Source organism: Phasianus colchicus, chromosome 2 (assembly GCF_987193195.1).
Source record: "Phasianus colchicus chromosome 2, bPhaCol1.hap1.1, whole genome shotgun sequence".
NCBI lineage: Eukaryota > Metazoa > Chordata > Aves > Galliformes > Phasianidae > Phasianus > Phasianus colchicus.
Window position 1 is genome coordinate 50,082,409 of NC_143437.1, and position 22,552 is coordinate 50,104,960.

Here is a 22,552-nt window from a genome sequence, read left to right on the forward strand (position 1 = left end):
AAACATAATGAGAGCTGTCACATTTGCATATCATATGTTTCCTTTGTAACTTCACTTATGGATGTCTGCTGTATTTAACGCTAATAACACTAGGTGTGCATTGGCCATTGCAAGGAAGAACCTGCTGTCTTTTAAATTTTTTGGTTGTTAGATTGTATTTCATTGGGCCTTTTTATTTTTACTTAAATGAGGATTTCTTTTCTGATCTGATATGTATGTAAAATCAGATGAATATCAAAAGTGATATTTCTTTATGAAAAGATACTGTGTTTTTATACTTTTTACAATTGCAGAATGTATTTCTGATTACTTCATTGTTGTTTTTTTCTGCAGTTGTACTCGCTGAATGATTACAAGCCACCCATTTCTAAAGCTAAAATGACACAGATCACCAAGGCAGCAATCAAAGCTATAAAGGTAAGGAACTGACTTACTACTTCTAATTTCCTTTCTGTTTCTTATCTCTCACAATATACCTGAAGAGCTTACAGAATGTACTACTGCAAGTTTTTCCCTTTTGTCGTATGCACAATTACCAAATTATGATCAAGTGTGATCGTAAGCGTCCCCAGGACCCTAACTAAAGACTAATCTTGCCACAAAGTAGAACCACGTAGTTGCAAGTAGCAGCAAAGCAACAGAAAAGAGCATTGAAAAATAATGGAGGAAAGAGTACAGAGTACTAAGCATTAAAACAAACGCTTGGTGAAAGCTGGAGAGTTGAATAAAAAGCATAGAATAAAAGCAAAAAAGGCATGACATGGTCTTTATGTCTGCGTGCCTGTGCAGGGAAGGTACATACGTTTTCATTTGGTGATGTCTGCATTGGAGTTCTGCGTAACTCAGAGCAAATTGATGATAGAAGAATGGACTTTATTATATTTATTAAATAAGAGAAGTCTACATAAATCAGAATGCATGTGTTGCAGTGTTACAAAAATGCTAGAAATCTGTACTGAACTTTACCCAAGCTAATAGTAAGTCATAGAATTGCTCAGGTTGGAAAAGAACTTAAAGATCGTCAAGTCCAACTGCAGCCTAACCATACTACTCTAACTACTCTGCTAAATGATACCAGAATCTTGGAAACCTTGAAATGGATAATGCTATATCTCTTTCAAAATTTCCATTATATATTTTCACCCTTTAATAAACTGGACCTCAAAGACATTAACCTGCTAAAGTTTTAAAAGTTGTAATTTTCCAATTTTTCCAGTTTTTCCAATATTTTCATGTAGTTATCAGTTCAGTACTGAACTTCCAGCCTTGGGATATTTAATACAATAGTGGTGTACCAAGAAGTGAATGTAAGTTCAGTGAGTGGGAGTGATGTCTAGTATTTGGTCTAGTATTAAATGGGGAGGTTGGTGGCCTTGCATTTGGAAGGGGGTTAGAGATTAATGATCCTTGAGGTCCCTTCCAACCATGGCCGTTCTGTGATTCTGTGATGTATTTTATCACATAGAAATTGACACATGTGTAGTTCTTAGAACTACAAACCATATGCAGTGTATTGTATTCTAAAAATGTAATTGTTACTTTTCTGTTACCATAGCTTGCTACAGTCAAGGCAAAAGAGGATATAAAGTAACTGCTGCATTTTCAGATTCCTTTTGAGACTGGTGTTTCAGTGCATCTTAGGGGATACTGGGAAGTATTGATCAAGCTTTATGCTTAACATTTCAGTAACAAGGTTTAATTTTGTAGAGCATTTATTAAGATGATGTGAATTATCACATCACAATTGCAATTATATGTGAAGTCAAAAAAACAACAACAACCAATAACAGAAAAAAAAATCCTCAAAAGAAACCAACAGGACTAAAGAATAAGTGCTCAGTAAATGTTCTAAAGGCTTTCCTATTTGTATATTGTGTATTTAGATTTTTAAAGTTAACATTTGGAAAATAAAATGGAGAGAAATGCTATTCTTAGTAATGTTGTGCTAACATCTGCAGTTGAAATAACAGTATAATTCTCAAGGAGCAGCTACCTTCTCTTACTAGATACGGATTTTATTCTAAAAAAGAATAAGTGCAATTAGCTTTTCCTGATGCTGTTAAATCTTCTGAGGAAGATAGCATATTTAGCTATGAATGTTGTATTGCTGGTTGATCAACTGAAGTTTCCAGTTGTTGTTTTATTGTCAATGCTGCATGACTTGAGCAAGTATATGCATCATAGTATTTTCTCCTCTATTGAAATACTATCTTTATTTTCTAGTTCTACAAGCATGTTGTGCAGAGTGTTGAGAAATTCATTCAAAAGGTAAGTCAATAACAGGTATTTCATGTTATCACACAGAAGAGCTTTCAGTGTTGTAAAGATTATTCACTACAGTTGAGTCTTAGGTATACATATGAATTTCTGTTTTTACCCCACAGAAGTGTATTTCAGTTTTCAGTTGCATTCAACTTCTGTTAGTAATCACTGGATGGTCATAACTGATGCTGAAAAAACAAATACATTGTCCTCATTTTGTATTTATGTAACACTTTGATTTCAATGACTGCAGATACTGTGTTGGAACTACTTCTCTGTGTGTTCATTTAACATTAAAAGAGGCCTATGAACATCTTCTAGCAAAATAATTGAAAGTGATCCAATGAGTGACAATTGCTTTTGCTTTTCTACCAGGTTTTTGGCACAGTTTTTAAAATTAAAAATGACCACTTAGCTTTAACTCTTGTCTACTGTGAAATATGGCATTTTTGTTTGTGCTTTATGCTGCTCTACATCTTTTAAAATGATGTCTTTAAAAAAGATTTGTTGTTCATGTGCTGATTTTTACTAGCTAGACTCTGAAAAGGTTTTTTATTTTGTTAGTGGTAGCAAATGAAATTCAAAGTCATATACATATTTGTAGAGTATATAACTGTGACAAATTGAACATTAAGGGCTAGCTATTTCTGTTTGAGATATTTTTGTACTTTAGTAAAATTTATTAAATAGTGAACATTCTGAAAAATTAGATGGAGCTGTTTCTGTTTAGTCTGCCAGTAATGAGTTGTGTTATTTTTGATGTATGAATATTATAAATTACTGTTATTTGTAGTGCAAACCAGAATACAAGGTACCTGGTCTGTATGTCATTGATTCGATTGTGAGGCAGTCCCGGCATCAGTTTGGGCAAGAGAAAGATGTATTTGCTCCAAGATTCAGCAATAACATCATCAGCACTTTTCAGAACTTGTATCGTTGTCCTGGGGATGACAAGGTAAAACATTTAGTATAACTTCTTCTAATCAAAGCAATTTTAGTGTGTTTCTTTTAAAGAATAAAAATATTTATCTCATATTTTGTTTAATAGAGTAGACCTTATTGAAGGCTTCTTACACATTTATATGAATTTCTTTAATTCTGGTTTTCTGAGCGCAGGGATGGGGGAAGATGCATACAATTAGATTAGTTAGTTGTTCTAAATTAATTATTTTTTTGCTGAAGGATATATATATACTGTGTGCGTTATGTACAGCCTGTATATGTCAGCCCAGGTTCATAGGTTAGACATCTTTCATGTAACTATTCCTAAGGTTCTTACTGTTATGTAAACCCAAAGGTGCTTCAGTCTAAACAGATTGGAATTGCTGGTTAAAACTCCACTAATTCATGATAACAAGAAATGTAATCATGACACAGATCTTCTCTTATCCTTTTTATCGTTTTAGAGTAAAATTGTCAGAGTGCTAAACTTATGGCAGAAAAATAACGTGTTCAAGAGTGAAATTATTCAGCCTCTCTTGGATATGGCAGCAGGAATTCCTCCACCAGTTGTGACCCCCGTCTTGCCCAGCACTACTGCTGCTATGAGCAACAATACACCAGGTAAACTAAACCAGATTAAAATTGAATAAATTGCATTCTATCAAAATCCTTCTGTCAGCTTTGGTACCTTGGCTGTTAACGTGCTAAAAAAAAAATCAAAATAAAACACCTCACTGGTTTCCGTCTGATAAATCCAATGAAATCCAGAAAGGAATGTATTACAGCCAGCATTCAGATTAGGAAAATACCAAACCAAAACAAAGCCCATTATGTTTACTTTCTAACTATGTATCTTAAATAATTTCATACTGAGTAACAGTGCAGTAAGACCTACTTTTTACACCTTAAAGGCAAAAAAGAAGATACTTGACCGTTGAAAAGAGAACTCATCAGTATTTTTTTGCTATCTTTAGTACTGAACATGCTGATTAGATAATGTTAGATGGGGATCTTTTACTTTTGCTGGTCAACAGGCAATGATTCTGAGTGGAAAACCCCACATCAATAAAACAAGCTGCATCTACTAACATACCTACTCCTCCCCCTAGTTCGGAGTAAGAAGCTAGTGGGCAAAAAGCTGCTCATGGAGTATGTATAAAGTTACCTAACACTAACATTTTTATATAGGCCTTGATGATCTTACTTATATGAGTAGATGCTAGGGAGCTGGCTTTTCAACATTTTTCATTTTGTGGAGAATTTTTCCTTGAAGATTGAGGTGTATGGGAAATTTTATTTATAAAATTATTTTTAGCACGTATGGACCTCATTTTATTACTCACCTTTTGCTGATCCTTTGCTGAAAATTAAGCAGGTAGATAACCTTATTTTTCAACGGTATCTATAAATATGCAGAAATTGCTATTCTGTGACATAATACATCTTCTACCTCAGTGCTTTTTATTTTCATTAGTTTGATTACTTTAAAATGTTGAAATCACAGCTTTGCTGTAATGCTTTTTTTGAATTTTGATGCAAATTTCCTGTTTAAGTGATAATCCATTATGTTTTCACTTGATATTCAGCATATCTCTATTTTCTAGCTAAAAGCAAGGGTATTTGCAGGGATGCAGAGAGATTCTGGATTATGGCAGGAAACCAATGATTAGATGATCAAAAAGTTCCTCTCACAGAAATATTAGGAGGAAAAAAAAAAAGACTGATTAAATGGGCAATCTTAAAGAATCCAATTGCTGCAGGCTGGAATTTTAGTAGAAACCTCAAAGTTCCTTCTGAGTATAAGGTGTAAGCCCAGTAAATTTTGAATTAATTGATATTTTTGAATGGATTACTATTACCATTTGTTATATATTGCTTCCACCAGATGGTTTATATTACTGTGTGAAACTGATTTGGGTTTCATGACCTTCTTGTATTTTACATTCATCAGCGCTATTGTTAGTGGTTCCCACAGGTCAGTAGTGGAAGGAGCTGTGAACTACACTTACACAGCAAAGCTGCTGCTTGAAAAATGCTGATGTGAATCTGTTTTATTTCTTTGTGTTCTGTATGTGTGTCAGAAAAATAGTTTTGTTCATGTTAATGAAGAGTTTCCTAGTTCTCAGTAACTGGTTTTAGTGTCCTAGGAAGATCAGAATCGCTTTATAATTTTTCTTTCAGTGCAGAAGTCATTGCTCTAGAAAATAAACAAGAATATTAGTGTCTGATTTATCATTTCTTTTACAGCAGTTTCCCCTCTCCCCCAACACTATTTCTAAGTCTGCATGTTAAAATATTTTGACATATTGGATTTTCTTTCTTTTAGGAACACCTGTGACTCCAGTTACTCCAGCCAATGTGGTTCAAAGTTTACCTGATCCTTGGGTATCTCAGATTGCTAATACAGATACGCTTGCTGCTGTAGCCCAGATTTTACAGAGTCCCCAAGGCCAACAGGTGAATATTCTGTAGGCAGTTACACTGTACACTGTTTGATACTCTGTGTCTTTAAGGTGTTCCTCTAGGAATGCAGCTTTCAGAGAAATCTCATGTTCAGTTTTTTGTCTAGTATTCATGTTAACTGTCCCATGAGGTTATTCATCATAAGTGAGTTCCAGGTAAACCAAAATTTCCTGTCAATGTATATAACCAGCATTCTTTGTTCCTTAAAAATATCCTAGAATGTGATTTCAGATAAGGTGGGCTATAATACATACAATTTCTTTTATATTTAGTATTGCAAATGACTAGATCCAAAGCAGCATTAAGTTTTCATGAATACAAGTATGAAATAGAATGCCGGTTTAAGCATATTTCTCTGCTGGATGCTCCGAAGAAGCTAAACATTGCACAGAATTGTATAGTGGAAATGTTCTCATTCTGGAAGTGCATTCTTTATATTTCAGACAGCTAAACACGTTTTTATTTTTGCAGCATTCAAAAAAATCTTTGTTTAAAAGTGACTGGTTTTGTGTTCAGTTTCTAAATGCTCAACTCATTGATGTGGCTTGAAGCACAACATGTGATGAACTGCTTGCCCTTGTAGCCTGAAGCTGAGCGCAGACAGCTTTCTGTAAAAATGTTTCCATCCTCTGTCCGTCTCTTCTTCGTGTTCTCCGAGTCACTCCACTCATCCCCCAAAGCTCCAAAGTCCTTGATTTCATTCCAAGATAGTGTTTTGTGGGTGAGAATGCATGTAGGTAAAATAAGAGTCTAAATATAGGAGAGAACAGGAGTAACAAAGGTGTGAACAGCAAGAATATGCAGCTAGAATGGTGACCACTCAGGATTTTCCCACTCAAGAGCTTCCATCTTTGCTTCTTCAGTTTGATTCCTTCCTACTCAGAGCAGTGTACAGGGTGGACCTGCCATATTTGCTCATCTTTTGTGGAACAACCAAGAAGGAGGTGGGAAGCTTTTCAGCTTTGTCTAATGCTGTAGTTAGTAAAACTCTTAGTAAGGTAAAACAGTAACTGAAGCATTTCCAGAGGATTCTGTGCTTAAGGAACAGGAAGTTTATTTCATGTTATCGGAAGGTGACCTCAAAACAATCTTGAAAAAAGATCGAGCATTTCTGATGCATTATGGGGAAGATGACATAATGAACTTACAGAGCTTCTAGTCAACCCTAGTAAAAAAGGAATGATTGTAGTTTTAATATCTTAGTGTTGAACCCCATGAGCAGATGGAACAAGAACTTAAAGATAACTGGGCATTTATGTCAGCAGAGTTTGAAGTACCTGGATTTGCTCAACCCTTTTCCAGGGATAACCGAAGATTAGACTGTAAGGGTCTACCATATGGAAGGTCAAAAGACTGTTTTTCTAATTTTGCAATACTTCAGGAGGTCTTCTTTCCTTAATGAAAAAGGAAAAGGTACAATCTTTAAGATATATTTGTACAGTTTAATGGATGTGTCTCTGTTCAACAGATGAACAGATCTGCATGCGATAAAGTTAGCCTTTCATTTCCTTAATGGAACAACTGCTTTAAAAAAAAAAATTATAAATAGTAAGTTGGGACAGGGAAAACATGACACACTGTAGACAATTGGATATTATTTTTGGTACATTAGTTCTAAAAAGCCTTTATGGGAGATACATTATTTTACTTTGTTTTCCTTCTCTAGATTTGAAGGAGACAGCTCATAGGGTATCCTAATAAACTCTGATAAAATCTTTGGATCCACTCTGGAACATTCACTGCAGTTCTGAGTGTTCCTCCTCTGATGATCTGTAGTATTTTTTCCAGTATAATCCAATTCTCTTCTGGATTGCAGAATGTAGTTCTTTAAAAACAAACAAACAAAAAATAACATATGCTTTTACCCATGCTTTTTTTTTTTTTTTTTTAATGAGAAAAGCAGATTCAGCCCTTGGTTGTACTGTTCTTTGCCATATTGGATGGAGATGTTTGGGGTTATTACTGGGCAGCTGTTGTCCCAGAGCTGCAGCTTGTGGTTCCACATTGCAATAACTGCAATAGGAGCATTTTATCCGAAGATAAAGCTATACATAATGCCCATGCAGAAAGTTAAATTATATTGCAAATTCTTGGTTAATTTGCTTCTCATGATTTGGTTCGCATAGCATGGCAGTTGCATTCTTTAAGTGCAGTCCTGAGTTTCAGCATGAGATTTTCCTCATGACTTACAGAAAGATACAAGCAGAAATTCTTAATAACGGCTTAAAGTGCATCTAGCAACAGTGCAGTCATTTGCTCTACACAAGTGATATTACAGAAAACAAATTTTCCTAATATAGATGGATCCTCAGGAAGCTGGAGTAGGCTAACAGATTTTTTTCAGGTCAGAAGGAATCAAACTGGAGAAGCAGAAGAGAGGGAAACCTAGAAAACAGGAAATCCTCAGTGGTGACTGGTCATCATGCAACCTGTCAGAGCAAGTTAGGAGGAAGAAGCATCTGCATGTCTTATCAGCTACTGAAAACAAATTGGCCTGTAAGTGGGAACATAATTTGCCATAAATGAAAAGGGATTGAGATAAATTAATAGTCATAGGTTAGACAATACTACATTCATGAGGTTTTTTCCTAGTTGGAAGAGGAAAAGTCTGTTTTTAAAAATACATCTTGTTTAATGTAGTTGTTGTCTTTTTTCTTTTAGCTTCAGCAGTTGATACAGACACTGCAGATACAGCAGCAGAAACCTCAGCCTTCTCTACTTCAAGCCCTGGATGCTGGTCTTGTCGTTCAGTTACAGGCCCTAACTGCACAACTTACAGCTGCAGCTGCTGCTGCCAATACACTTAATCCGTTGGAACAGAGTGTCTCTTTTAATAAGGTAGAAGTAGAATAATAGAAACTTTTATTGTTAAAATACATCTAAGTAAGAAAGTTATCTGTTGGATTTCACTGTATGGCTTTAGAGGTATTAAAAATACATAAATATGTGATAGTGCTCTATCTTGAAAATTAAAAAAATGTCTGGGGAGAGTAGTATAAATTCACATATGTAGCCTGAATGAGTTTAAGGCTAAATGGCATTTATATGAAGATGAATTTGATTTTAAAAAGTTAAGACATTGTTCTGTGTTTTTCTTAACTCTTTGAAGCACAGTGGTGAGGAGAATTGAGCATGTTTTTTGTTCTTCCCTATCTGTATTTATTATCTAATGCATGAAATGATTTCTTACAGAGCAGTGAAAGAGAAACATATAAAAATTTATATACCTAGTTTTCCAAGAAGAGTAAAAGGAGATTGTATTTGTTATTTTCTTACATTATAAAGGCCAGGAAACCTCACCCACAAAGTGAGAGTGATTTAAGGAATGCTAACTTTAGATAAATCTAGTCATACTAGGGGGACATTTTTTATAGGATATCAAAATGTAGAAACAAACAAAACCTTGAAGTGAAGAAAGTTGTGTGTGCTGCTGTATATGTGTCTCTTAAATATACTTAGATTAAAAAAAAGAAGATAAAAAATGAATAGGGTTGAGTGCCAGGGATCAATAACCATGCTGGCAATTGCTATAGGTAGTAGTAGTTAACATTGCATCATAGTAGTATATCAGTAGAATTAAACAAACAAACTTCTCACAGATTAAAAAAAATAGTGGGTGAAAATACTGTTAGAGATACCTTTCTGACACTTTTTTTGTTTTGACACTTGTACAATGAACAGCAATGCTAGATTGTTAACAGCTTTTGAGATAGGTCATATAGTTGCTTAATCTCTGGGGCTCTAGTCGTATAAGAAAGTAAGTTATTAACAAATATAACAACAGGAATTACAAATCAACCTTGTTATAACAGCAAATAGAACTTCAGTAAGTGAAAATCGTGTGTTGATAATTCTGTGTCAAAAGAAGATGAATAAGAACCAGTTAATACGCATACACTGACTTCTCAGAAAGCCTACTTTAACAGAGTCCTTCATAAAGAGACTGGAAAGAAGGTAAATAAGTTGATCAATTAAAATATGTATTGAAAGTTATCTAGAGCAAGGAGACAGAAAAATATATTGTCTCAGATCTGTCTTACAAAGATAGAAGGACTTTAAGAAATCTGATGTGTGATCAGGCAGCAGATGGTCAAAGTTGATCACTCTTATCTAGCATCACAGAATTAGAGAATGGTTAAGGTCCAAATGGATTTCTGGAGGTCTTCTGGTCCATCCCCTGTTCAAGCAGGGCCACCTGAGGTCAGAGTGTCCAGGAGTACATCCAGACAGATTTTGAAGATCTTCAAGGAGGGAACTGCACAGCCTCTTGGGGCAACCTGTACCGGTTGCTCTGTCGCCTACACTGTACAGAAGTGCTTCATGATGTTTAGACAGAACTTTCTGTAATCCAGTTTTTGACCAGTTGTCTCTTGTTCACCTACTGGGCACCCACCTACATTTGGAAAGAATGAACTGAAGAAGTGGTGCACCTTTTTTGGTTTTCAGAATAGTTGAAAGCTACTTCATATAACATAATCAGAATTTCTCTTTAGTGCTTAGCAAGAGTTGTAACTTCTAGTAGGTATTTTAAAGAAAAAAAGAAAATATAGAGATTAGAGGAGGTCCCTAACAACTGGAAAAGAGCAAATGTTGCATCCTTCAAAGCAGGCTAAAAGATCATCCAAGGAAACTACAAACTGGTTAGCCTCGCTTAGCTCTGTGGAGCTAGTACTTCTGGAAGACAGTTCTGGGTGTGCAAAAGACAAGGTGATTGGAAACAGCCAGCATTGATTTACCAAGGGCTAATCACACCTGACCGACCTGGTTTCCTCTGATGATGGATTGACTGCTTTTGAGGATGAGAGAATGAGAGAAGAATACAATTACCTTGACTTTAACACAGTATTTGACATCCTCTCACACAATGTTTTGTGTCCAACTGAATACATTATAATCTCTTTAGGTGGACATCCAGATAGGTAAAACAATTATTTGCATAATTGGACTCAAGTAGCAATTAATTGGCTGTACTTTACCTGTGGGTCAGTAGCAAGTGGTCTTGTTAGCGATCAGCTTGCAGAAATTTACTCTCAGGGATCTTGCCCTACATAGCATCTCTTGTAATGAACCTGAGGTATATGAACAAAGGATTAATGGAAATGGTCAACCCATCTTTATTCAGTAGTCACTAGACACACATCTGGAGCATTGCATCTAGTTTTGGCCCCCCACCTGCACAAGAAAGACACTGGCAAGCTGGGGTGAGTTTAGTGGAGGACCACCAAATTGGGCAAGTGCTCCAGCCATAACCTCTTGGGGGATCAGGCTGAGTCAGTCCAGGACAAAGCTTCAGGGGAGGACAAACACCAGCCCATCAACACTTACAGGAAACTGAGCAAGAAGAGAACTGGCTGACTGGCAGATCTCAGAGGATTGCAATCAATGTTGCAGTCTAGTTGGATGTCTGTAACTAGCAGTTACAGTACCTAGCAGGATCAGTACTGGATCTGATAGTGTTCAATATCTTCATCAGTGACCTGGATGGTGGGATAGAGTCCACCCTCAGCAAGTTTGCTGATGACACAAAGCTGTGAGGAGTGGCTGACGTACCAGGAGGCTGTGCAGCCATTGAGCAAGACCTGGACAGACTGGAGAGGTGGGCAGAGAGGAACCTGATGAGGTTCAACAAGGGCAAGTATAGAGTCTTGCACCAGGGGAGGAGTAACCACGTGCATCAGTACAGGTTAGGGACTGATTTGCTGGAGAGGAGCTCTGCAGAAAGGAACCTTGGTGTCCTGGTGGACAACATGAGCCAGCAGTGTGCCCTTGTGACCAAGAAGGCCAGTGGTATCCTGGAGTGCATTAAAAAGGATGTGACCATCAGGTCGATGAGGTGATCCTCCCTGTCTGCTGCTTCAGAAGAATTTGCAAGAATATTGCAAGAATATCTTGCAATAAAAAGCTTTTTTTCATGTCTTTTACAATTCCCATTGCTTTTTCTGAATGTATTCTTAAGTAATTAGATTAATGGATGTGGCATTTATTAAAGTTCTGGTTTTATATATGCTTATGTGTAGTGGATTGACACTAGGTATCCTAATATTTAGTATACTTAAGTGTTTATCAGCTTTGGAAAGACAATTCTCCTCCAACTTAAAAATATTTAAATTCAAAAATTTCCCTTTAATATCTACTATTTTATATTTACTAAAGGCAAATTTAATCAGAAATCATGCTACACGTTTGCCTCTGTTGGCTGGAATTTCTTTGATTTTGGTTTGTGGCAGTATAAAATTTTTTGTATCATCAGTTGTTGAATTCGTTGACTGTGATTATTTATATTTAAATTGTATTTGCTCTGTTATTTTCCTTTCTACTTTGTAGTGATGGAAGACATATGATGATTAATTATGTTTTAAAGAGGAGATTGGGTGCTTTTTAGAACTGGATATTTTGTTCAGAGATGCATCATTTTGCATGTTTTCAGTGAAAATATTCTAACAAAGTAAAGCAATTTTAAAATAAAACAAGCAGCTTGCTTTGAATGATGGGATATGTATAGTCCAAGTTACTCAGGATTTTCACATCTCACCCATAAGCTCTCTCAATCTCTTAACTGCAAGAGCGGTCAAACACTGGAATCACCTTCCTAGGGAGATGACTGTTGCTCTCCTGTCAGTGTTCAAATGGTGTTTGGACAAAACAGCCCTCACCTGTTTTCTCTTAGAGACAGTCTTTCACTTGTATTGGATTATTTCTCTGGGAAAATAGTTCTAAAAATTCTTGGTTACTCAGAGCCTCTTAATCAACTTGAGCTTTATTCTTCATGGACTCCAGTAACTGGAAAGAAATAAAGCATCCTGAAACAGAAAGGCTACTAAATCATGACACTGGTTACTTCAGACTTTTTTTACCTTGGTATTTCCAAATGCCTCTTATGTGTTCCCATACTCTAGTTTTTTCTTCTGAGATAACAATGTTTGAGAAGAAGTTAGGATATCTTGAAGTACAGTAGTAACTCTGCTTTTTGGAAGACTTACAAGGTGAAAGGTTGTATGGACATGAATTTGATAGCACTGCTCTCTCAATGCATAGTTAAAGAAAAAACTCAGTCTGAGTAAGAAGTAACATTTGTTGCAATTTTCAATACTCCTTTAGTCTTGTCTTAAGAAAATAAAATGCTACTGAACCCTAACCCTAATACTGTGATTTTCTGTGAAGTAATCAAGCTGTAGATCTTCTCATGATATGAGCAGAGTAGTTTGTTGATTGCCAAAGGATTGAATGGTTGGCTTTTTTGTGGAAACTTATTCTAAATAAAAGTACCATCATATAAAATTAATCTCTTCATAAGCCTTTCTCCAAAATAGCAGTTATTTACTGTGGAAAGCACGTGTAGTTCTGCTTGGGACAGCAGGCAGAGCTCAAGGAAGCCACAGCTGAGACTTGGGGTTTGATACATTCAGAAGTTTGGTAGTGATACTAGTATGGCATTCAATTTTCAAGTGATTGCCAAACTAATTTTCTTTAATTGAGAAATAAAAACGTTTTTCTTTTGAAAACTAAATATACATAAAACATATATTTTATAAGGAGTACTCACTCAGTAAGGCTTACTTTGCTTTCTCCTAGAAGCTGATGGACAGATTTGACTTTGGGGAAGAATCTGAACAAAATGAAGATCCTAAAAAGGAAACTCCCACTTCCCAACTGTAAGATCAAGCTATGTTTCTTAAGGAAAATGCTGAAATTTGACTGGCACTAATTGGACTTGAGGATTAAATAGAAAGGAAGATGTTTGTTTGAGAGCATAAGTAAACCAAAACAACATAAAGAAGAAGGATGGTTTTCTAAATGAAATGTATACATTTTTAAAGATTTTGTGTGTGCCAGTTTTTCTGACTATCTTGAAGTTAACATATTCTTTGCTTTGTTAGTTATATAAATGTCAGTGATGCAGTAATGACGATAACAAATGATGTTACATTGGCTGCATTGTTATTATTCTATATCTCTAGTTAAACTTAAAACTCAAATGTGAAAGTCTCTTTATCAACCACTTGGAGAAAATATGGTTATTTAAAAAATTCTTTCTTTTTAGGCCTTTAGTAGCAGAATCTGTGAACAACTCACTTTTTCACCAACTAGCTGAACAATTGCAGCAGCAAAATTTAGAACATCTCAGACAGCAACTTCTGGAGCAACAGCAGCCTCAAAAGGTAAGAACTCCATCTTGTGGTTGTCATTTAGCAGAAACTTGCAGAGTAAATAAAATAAGCGGTAGAAAGTGCATCAAGCAGAAAAATAAATAGAACCAAATGTGTGGGACATACGTTTTGCTTCTCTTAGGAAAGAGTACCCTTCAGCTGAGTTACAAACTTACTGTGCTTTGACTGTTCAGCTTGTTTTACTGGAAAAATAAAGTTGTTTTTTTCCGCTGTTGTCAAGGAGGAAATGAGTCCTGAAGTGAATATGCTACTGTCTGTGCAGAGAGCAGTGCATGAGCTGCTGCTACAGAACTACAAAAGGACAGAATACTAGATTGCACTGTAACTTAAATTTTCCCCTTCCAAGGTTTAAAATTCAACAGTAAATGTATTATTCTACTAAAGAATCTGAACTAAAGAATAATGTCCATTTCTTAGTTAAGAATAGATGCTCGAGACATTGCAAGATTGCTTCTTAACTGTGTAAATTGAGTCTTCTCTACAACAAAGTAAAATGGCTTGTTTCTTCTGAGGTTATTCTTTGTTGAGTTGCTCTTCTCTCATTCTGATGTCAATTTCTGATTCGATTAGAAAATAAAAAGTTTATTCTGTCTCTATACTAGCCAGACATAAAGTGGATTTACTGTAGGGTATTTGAATCATTTTATCAGTAAAATGGAAATTTCTCTATTGAATGAAAATCACAACAAACTTAACAGTCTTTGGGGGATTTTATTTTAATGTGTACAAAGGTGCTATCCTCAGCTTTCGATCAGAAATGTCAATAGGAATTTGAATTTCTGACTTGGAGTTCTTAATTCTATAGAAAAATATAAATAAAGTTTTTGCTAGATTTTTTTTTTACTATGTTTTATTTTCATATCTTATTTAAATATAGTAACAGGAAGTTTGTACAACATAGCTACAGATTAAATAGTTTTTAATGTAGATATGTAATTGGCAATTTCTGGCTTAAGCTCTGTATAGATTGTTGTACAGAAATACAACTCTGAAAGGTGAATCTGTTTCAGGAGCTTTTGATATGACTTATCTAAAAATAGCTAATAATATATAATTTGAAATAAAAAGCTAAACGGCCTACCTTATTGTAAAATAAACTATAAAAAAAAAAAAGCAGAATTGGACATTAGATTAGATTTCATTTATAAAATTGAGTTACATTATATATGTGGGTATTGAGTTCACATGACTCATCCCCTATTATTTGATCTTCTATTCCAAATGGTTTTACAGAAATTATTTCCCTTCAGGTCCACTCAGCTTCTTGATTACTTGGTACATAGAATAAGTTTAATGTTCATGTTGATAGCAGCTAAAAGACATAAGCTTTTACTGGATCTCCTCAGGACTGACTGCAGTGTGTTACAAGGAATATTTTCTTTAAAGCCATTTTTAAGCATCAGTGAGAAGGTTAAAGGGAAAGAGGATGAAAAATGAAACACATACCAAAAGTATTAAACATCTAATTAGGTACAGAGTGGGAGGAGGAGAAGATAGAAGAGAGACAGAAGGAGCAACAAGAAATGTAGGAACTGATACGAAGAAGCAGATATTATATACAAATAATTAAATACATGGAAAATGAAGTAGATAACATTATTAGAAAACAAAAACACTAAATAATTGTAAAAACTAAGTTATCAACGTTGTCAGTTACTTTTCTGAATATTTTCATTTTATTTCCTATATTCTTTGCATTTATTTTCTGTCCCATAGGTATTTTTTCTAAATCTATGCTTCAGTATTTCTCAGTAGATAATTACTCCATATGAATGAAAAGGAAGAAAATAAAAGAAAGTAGATTAATTGTTTTTGAGAACTATTTGAACAATTATTTCATGTAGTCTTAATTTTTGACACAATAAGCAATTTGAATTATGAGGCTTCTTATGATTTATAATTATTTGCAATTTAGGCAAGCCCTGAGGAAAATCAGGAAGGGAATTTGGGTTCAGAGCACTCTGCATCACCATCACAAGGGAGCAGTCAACAGCAGTTTTTAGAAGCAGAAACAAATGTAGATGATTCAATGGATATTCAACAACAGGTAAAAGAATTTTAATTACAAAAGTTGAAAACATGATATTAAGTTGATTTCAAAAGAAATAAAATATGTGCATTTTTTCATATACTTGGATATACTGTAAGTGTATTTATTAAATGTTTATGAATATCTGCTGTGTCTTACCTCAGGACATGGACATAGATGAAGGGCAGGATGTTGCTGAAGAAGAGATCTTTGAACAAGAAGAAAAGAAATCTGCTGTTCGTTCAAGATCAAGAACTCGTTCAAGATCTCGTTCAAGGTAAAGTAATGAACTTGTATTAAGAAAATGAAGTTGTTTTTTTTTTTTAACAGGATTTCAGTCTGTGATTACCATTCTCAATTTTGTATTTTCCAAAGTTTTCACAAGTAATTTGTTCATTTAGTGTTTGTGAGCTAGATGAAGACATAATGCTATGGCAGCTTGTTTTGCATACCTTTGGATTATCTTAAATTTTTTAAGACTGCTCAGGTAACAAAAATGACAAAAATCACAAGAAGGAGTTTGACAGGCTTTCTCTGCTAGAAAAACAGGTACTGTTACAGAAATCTTGAGGGTTGTTTTGTTTTGGTTTATTATTTAAAGCCCTGTGTATACGTTCTATTCCCCGCATTAATGGCAGTTTGCGTAAATATAAAGGAAGTATTTGTAACAAGCTTGAAGTCTGTAGTTAAAAATAAAACTGAATTATTTTTTTTTTTAAACTCAGCATACTGAAGTTAAGTATTTTGTAGGTCACCAAGAAAACGAAGGTCTAGATCACGATCTGGTTCTCGTAAGCGTAAACACAGAAAGCGTTCACGCTCAAGATCAAGAGAAAGGAAGAGGAAGTCATCTCGGTCCTACTCCAGTGAAAGAAGGGCTAGGGAAAGGGAAAAAGAACGTCAGAAAAAGGGATTACCTCCAATACGGTCAAAAACACTAAGTGGTAAGTGGCAACAGTTTTCTGTTCTAATAATATAGTACTAAAGGGAAAAGGCTTTATATTTCATTGAAAGAAAGATGTTCAGCTTCTACAAAACTTCAGTAAACAAATTCTTCTTGTAAGTTTAAGTTCTGGTGTTTCTTACAACTTAAGTGGGTACATGATCTTATCTTAGAGAAGAGCAAATATACTGTTCCACTGATGATTTTAATCGTGCTATTACATTGATGGTTTTTGCTACCAAAAAAAAAGTAGCAAGAGTGTCGCTAAGTTACTAGATGCTTTTTCTTTAATACTGTCTTACAATGTGAAAATGGACAACACTTGGTCTATAATTTGTAACCCCTAATAAGGGATTTAAGTGTGTGGTGGACACTGTTCAAAGGTGCACCCTTTGGTCAGTTTGCTGAGTCCTTTAAATAGAATTAAGTTTGTTACTGTATCAGGATGGTGTTTTGAGGATCCTGGATTCTCGGGATGCACACATTGCACTTAATTTATTTTTGTAACAAACTTGCACTCCCAAATTTAACTTTGGTTAGGTAACATAGTTTCAGATGTAGCTTCTGCGTTTGTGTCCTGAATTCTGTCGCATATCTGACAAGTTAAGCAATTCAGAATTCATTTTTCTAAAAGAAAGAGTGTTCTGTTCTCTATACACGAGTATTTAACATCTTTCCAAGATGCTGTAAACTCAGAACATTGCTAGAGTTTAGATGTATGTTTTTTATTCTCTGGCTTTTCACATGATAAATAGCAAATAGATTTTATGGTGTAGATTTCTCCCAGCAGACCACAAAGCGGGAAACTATAGTAAGAGTAGACGGGAACTGGGAAGCAGGGGTGCTAAGTGCCCTGTAGAAGACCATCAGCACTTGAAGTACTTTGAGGTAGCCTGTCTCGTGTAGAAGGAGCAAAAGTGAGGTGTGGAATTTGGAGGAGAAAAAAAAAAATTGCCTGTTGACTTCATTAAATTTGTTAAGCAACTCAGAATATGACAACCACTGTTAACCACTAGTTGAGGTCTGAAGAATTGTTTCTTAGATATTTTGTTGTGAGAAACAAATTGACTTCTATGACATTTCAAAAGATAAGGAGCCAGTTGTGTCTAAGAGAAATCTGAAGTCTAGACCTTCTCAGCATTACTGAGTACTACTGTCAATTGAAAATCTTTTAATCATACAGGTATGCTTTTTAATGGCAAATTGCTATTACAGCTTGCTCTAGCTGATCATAGAATATTTGGACTGGGAGGGACCTCAAGGATCATCAGGTTCCAACCTTTCTGTTGCAGGCAATAATAGCTGACAGCATTCTATTTTTTCATTTTTTTTAAAGCAACTATTTTGATTAAAAGAAAGTAAAACAAGAAAAGTGAATTCTTGTACTGAACAGCTGTTTTTGTTTCATTTAGCCTTTTATTATTTCTATTAATTTACCTACTCTCTGCTTAGTAAGTTATAGATTTACTATTCTTGCTTTTGATCCATGATTTCTGTGCCTGTTATATCCATTCTATAAAGTGTTTCATAAGCAAACATTTTTGTATTTGTTGTAACATGAATGCTTCTCTTGGCAGTTTGCAGCACTACTCTTTGGGTAGGTCAAGTAGACAAGAAGGCAACACAGCAAGATTTGACCAACTTGTTTGAAGAATTTGGACAAATAGAATCTATTAATGTAAGTGTGCATGTTATCAGACATTTTTAAGGATATTAAGCAACTTAAACATATCTATGCTTCTGGATTCCTTTTTAGCTAAGCTTGTTTAGATGATTGATACATATATTTTTTTATCACTGTTTAAAAACTGTAGCTATGATATTTGCGTGTTAGTTTTCATGTACTTTTGTTTGAAGCACTGAAGACAGTATGCTTCATGGTAAAAATGACTTTTCCCTGACAAAAACTTTGGTGGCACAGTTTTAAAAGTTTAGAACACTTTTTTTTTAAAATTGGGTTTTAATAAGAACAAAGTTGTGCCTTTTCACTTCGTGTTGTGGCATAGGAGTAGAGATTATTTTTTATTTCACTAATCAGCAGAGTGTGATGTCATGTGATGTCCACAATGGCTTGGTTATATACATACATAGGGGTGCTAAATTGCAGTCAGTGTATCTAAGCATTTATAAAAGGATATATAGTAATGTAAACAAGAGTGTATTTATAAAATGTGACCATAAAAGCATGCTTTCCTCAGGAGCTATATTTCTCATGATTTAGAGTCATTTAGATTTAGTCTAGTAGAATCATAGAATGGCTTAAGTTGGAAGGGACTTCAAAGATCATCCAGTTCCAACCTTCCTGCCATTTCCTGTGCACTTCATCCCACTGTCTGTGTCACTGATCACGAGTGAAGACTGAGGCAAAGAACCTGTTGAGTACCTCACAGTTTTTGGAATTTAATGAGAGGTAGTGACCTCTGCTTTTCTGAATTTGCCATAGCATCTCTCACTTGCCTTCTGCTTGTCATTTAAATCTGTCATGCTGCTTTTAGCACCCATTCTTCAGCTTGCTGCTGCTTCTAGGAGATGTTGTAACTGTTGTATCCTACTGACTTCACTCCTAGGTCTTGCTGATGCTCAGAATTATTAATTATGCTTATTACAATGATGGTTACAGTATAAGCCCCTCCTTTTTTTTTTTTTTTTTTTTTTTTCTATTTTAGTATTCAGTGTAGATATGTAATCTGAAGTACCATTTTTCCTGCTGTTTAAGACCCCGGATTTTTCTTATTCAATAGATGATTCCCCCAAGAGGTTGTGCATATGTCTGCATGGTTCATAGACAAGATGCATATCGTGCTCTTCAGAAGCTTAGTTCTGGATCCTACAAAATTGGATCTAAAATTATTAAGGTAAGTTGAACTTAGTCGAAAGATGGTGTCCATTTCAAAAACAGTACAGATTTATTATGCTGATCAATTATTTAACAGCTGTTAATTCAAACTGACAGTATGGAAAATAAGAACAAATCATTAAGGTAAATATGGTGTAAAATGGAGGTTTTGACAGGTAATATGACTTGATACTTAGAAAATAACTGGAAAACATTTTAAATACATGTTAGTGAGAAAAAAACTGTGAAATACTGAAGTCTTGTACCTGACCACATAGATCACTTAATATTAAAATTGCTAGTGTTCTTGAAGTTAATTATTTGATTAGATGCTATGCTTTTTCTACTTTCTTTGACTCAGGAAGAGTCCTTGATATATCGTATTCTTGATTTCTCTGTGTGTATGTTAGAAATAATGCAGAAGAAATTCGAGGTTTTAAATGTAATTAATGTCCCTGTTGTTGCAGAGGCCAGGTGAATGTCCTACCAGTTCACGGGTTATACATAACCAGATAATTTTGGGGGGTTTTATTTTCAGATTGCCTGGGCTTTAAATAAAGGTGTGAAAACAGAGTATAAGCAATTCTGGGATGTGGATCTGGGAGTTTCATATATTCCTTGGGAGAAGGTAAAATTGGATGATTTGGAGGGTTTTGCTGAAGGTGGCATGATTGACCAGGAGACAGTAAATACAGGTATGGACATTAACAGTGATACTTATAATATGTTTATTTCTTGATAATTGCAAATCCTGAGAAAGTTTCTTTAGGTAACACATACTCTTATAAAATTTACATTAATATTAGTAACTACTTGTTTACAACATAAATGGCGTTGAAATGCAGATTATTTTTGTAGGGGAGTGATTAATTAATTGTCATGACCTGTTGTCAGGGGGATTAATTTAAGGAAGATAATGATTAACAGTTCCGAATTTGCTGGATGCTCAATTCTAAGTATGTTATTTATGTGACAATTATGATCTAGTTGTGATTGTGAAAGATGTTATACTGTGTTATAAGACTTAAGTTGGAGTTGGAGCTTGTCCAAATAGGACCAACTTAGCTGAACTTTAAGGTATTTCCTCCATTAAAGTCAGAGACAAGAAAGCATGTAGTGTTAGACCATATACTGAAACCTATTTGAGAAGTTTGCTAAGTTTTTAAAAGATACATGAGTACTGTATTTTCTTGAAATGGGTCTAGCACCAAATGACTAGACTACATTGAAATAAGCAATGTATTAAGACTATTTCATTATAGAGACTAATTTTTCAGGTAGAAATGCATTCGCAATGCTTGGAGCAAAAATTTACTGTAGGTAACATAAGAATTAAATCATGAAATATTACTGGAATACATTCACTATTTTATACTTGAAAAATGCAAATCTTTTTTCTTGATACTGTTGGAAGTGAATATGAGGAGGTGGTAGAAAGAAGGAATTGTGATTGGTTGATTGGTTTGTTTGGTGTTTTCTTCTCCACATGAGAATCTGTCATTCTACTGCAGCCAGATTTTTAAAAATATAGAGCATGCTCTGTATTGTGAATTATTCACAGAATAATTGGTGAAAAACTTCGACAAGTTTTAAAAATTTTGTTTGTGTACAGGCACAATTAAATAGTGTCCAGCAGGTGTTTGGAAACATTTAACATTCTTAAAATGCATAATAATAAGTAAATAATTGTATTTACTGTTTAAGATAGAAAAGGACTTTAAAAAAAAAACCCACATCAGTTATCTTTTTATGTTAAAAAATGCATCTTTTTTTTTTTTTTTAATAAAGAATGGGAAACAGCAAGGAGCTCAGAACCTCCTAAAGAAAATATTCAAACTACACAGAGTACTGCAGTTGATAAGAGCACAGTGATTACAACACAGACAGAAGCTTACACACAGCCAGTCACTATGCTACAGGTTTGTATTAAAGTTTGAATTTGCAGAATCCCCACACAACTGGAGGGGTAAGTTTTTATTCAGTACAGATTAACTTTAATGTTAAAGAAAGTAGCTAAGCAAAATATTTAAAGCCCTGTGTTCTGAATAGTAGATTGTTGTAGTTTATGATACACACAGTAATTTGTGTGAGCCATTGAATATCTACTGTGTTTTCTTCCACCTGATAAAACATGATGTTATTAACATCTGATCAATAGCTGTTTATTATGGAAGGCTGGAAGAATGCAGTGTAATTTTCCTTTAGTATAGCAAAAGTATAAATTCAGATGCCTTATGTCAAACTCTTAAAATCTTTTTTGTTATGACCAATGAAATTGTAAAATGAGAAGCAGTTGTTAAATTAAAAAAAAAACTTGTATTCGTATTATCATTTTTTCTTAACATGTGTAGACACTTGCAACACTTGAGCTGATGTGATGTTACTATGTAATTAACATTTTTGCATTTACTTGCACTGAAGTTTGAGCTTTTACAGTTGTTTCTATGTTGTTCCTGGTCTTCTTATTTCAACTTCCTCCTAGCATAGACTGTGATTCATTTAAAAATACATGTATATGTGTCTATATGTGTATATTGCTTTTATTCTGCTCTATATTACTTTCAAGTATTCTGCACTGTGCCAAAATGCACAGCTCAAACAGAACTTAGAACTATTACATAATTTCCAGGATTTCATCAGGTTTGTTCATTAGATTATTACATGTGCTAAACTCACAACACTCTGGTACTGTTCTGAAATATATTGTTTCTTCTAATGAGAATGGAAGACTGTTTCTTAAGTGCCCTCAAATTGCCAGATTTTTTCTTTCTTACCCTCCCTCTCTCTGTCTTCCTTTTTCCTTCACCCTACTTCTCACCACACTTTCTTTTTCTTTCCCTATTCCTTTTTGTATTCCCCTCTCTCCCTAAGTAATTTTCTATACTTCAATTAGCATAATGTCTAACCAT

At 34.7% G+C, this 22,552-nt stretch overlaps 1 protein-coding gene across 7 annotated transcripts in view; it reads left to right on the forward strand.

Annotated features, from left to right (window-relative positions):
- Positions 1 to 22,552, forward strand: part of SCAF8 (SR-related CTD associated factor 8) — a 145,204-nt gene that overhangs the window by 21,994 nt on the left and 100,658 nt on the right. For 6 of the 7 annotated variants that reach the window (XM_090135633.1, XM_031611765.2, XM_090135634.1 and 3 more), the window contains exons 2-16: positions 334 to 417; positions 2,224 to 2,268; positions 3,056 to 3,217; positions 3,669 to 3,825; positions 5,531 to 5,661; positions 8,329 to 8,505; positions 13,240 to 13,319; positions 13,709 to 13,826; positions 15,751 to 15,882; positions 16,029 to 16,141; positions 16,615 to 16,808; positions 18,385 to 18,485; positions 19,549 to 19,662; positions 20,182 to 20,338; positions 21,432 to 21,562. In XM_090135633.1, coding sequence (XP_089991759.1) covers positions 334 to 417; positions 2,224 to 2,268; positions 3,056 to 3,217; positions 3,669 to 3,825; positions 5,531 to 5,661; positions 8,329 to 8,505; positions 13,240 to 13,319; positions 13,709 to 13,826; positions 15,751 to 15,882; positions 16,029 to 16,141; positions 16,615 to 16,808; positions 18,385 to 18,485; positions 19,549 to 19,662; positions 20,182 to 20,338; positions 21,432 to 21,562 — 1,896 coding nt within the window. Of the gene's footprint in view, positions 1 to 333; positions 418 to 2,223; positions 2,269 to 3,055; positions 3,218 to 3,668; positions 3,826 to 5,530; positions 5,662 to 8,056; positions 8,164 to 8,328; positions 8,506 to 13,239; positions 13,320 to 13,708; positions 13,827 to 15,750; positions 15,883 to 16,028; positions 16,142 to 16,614; positions 16,809 to 18,384; positions 18,486 to 19,548; positions 19,663 to 20,181; positions 20,339 to 21,431; positions 21,563 to 22,552 lie in introns of those variants that run through there. The other variant, XM_090135637.1, reaches the window with a different exon arrangement.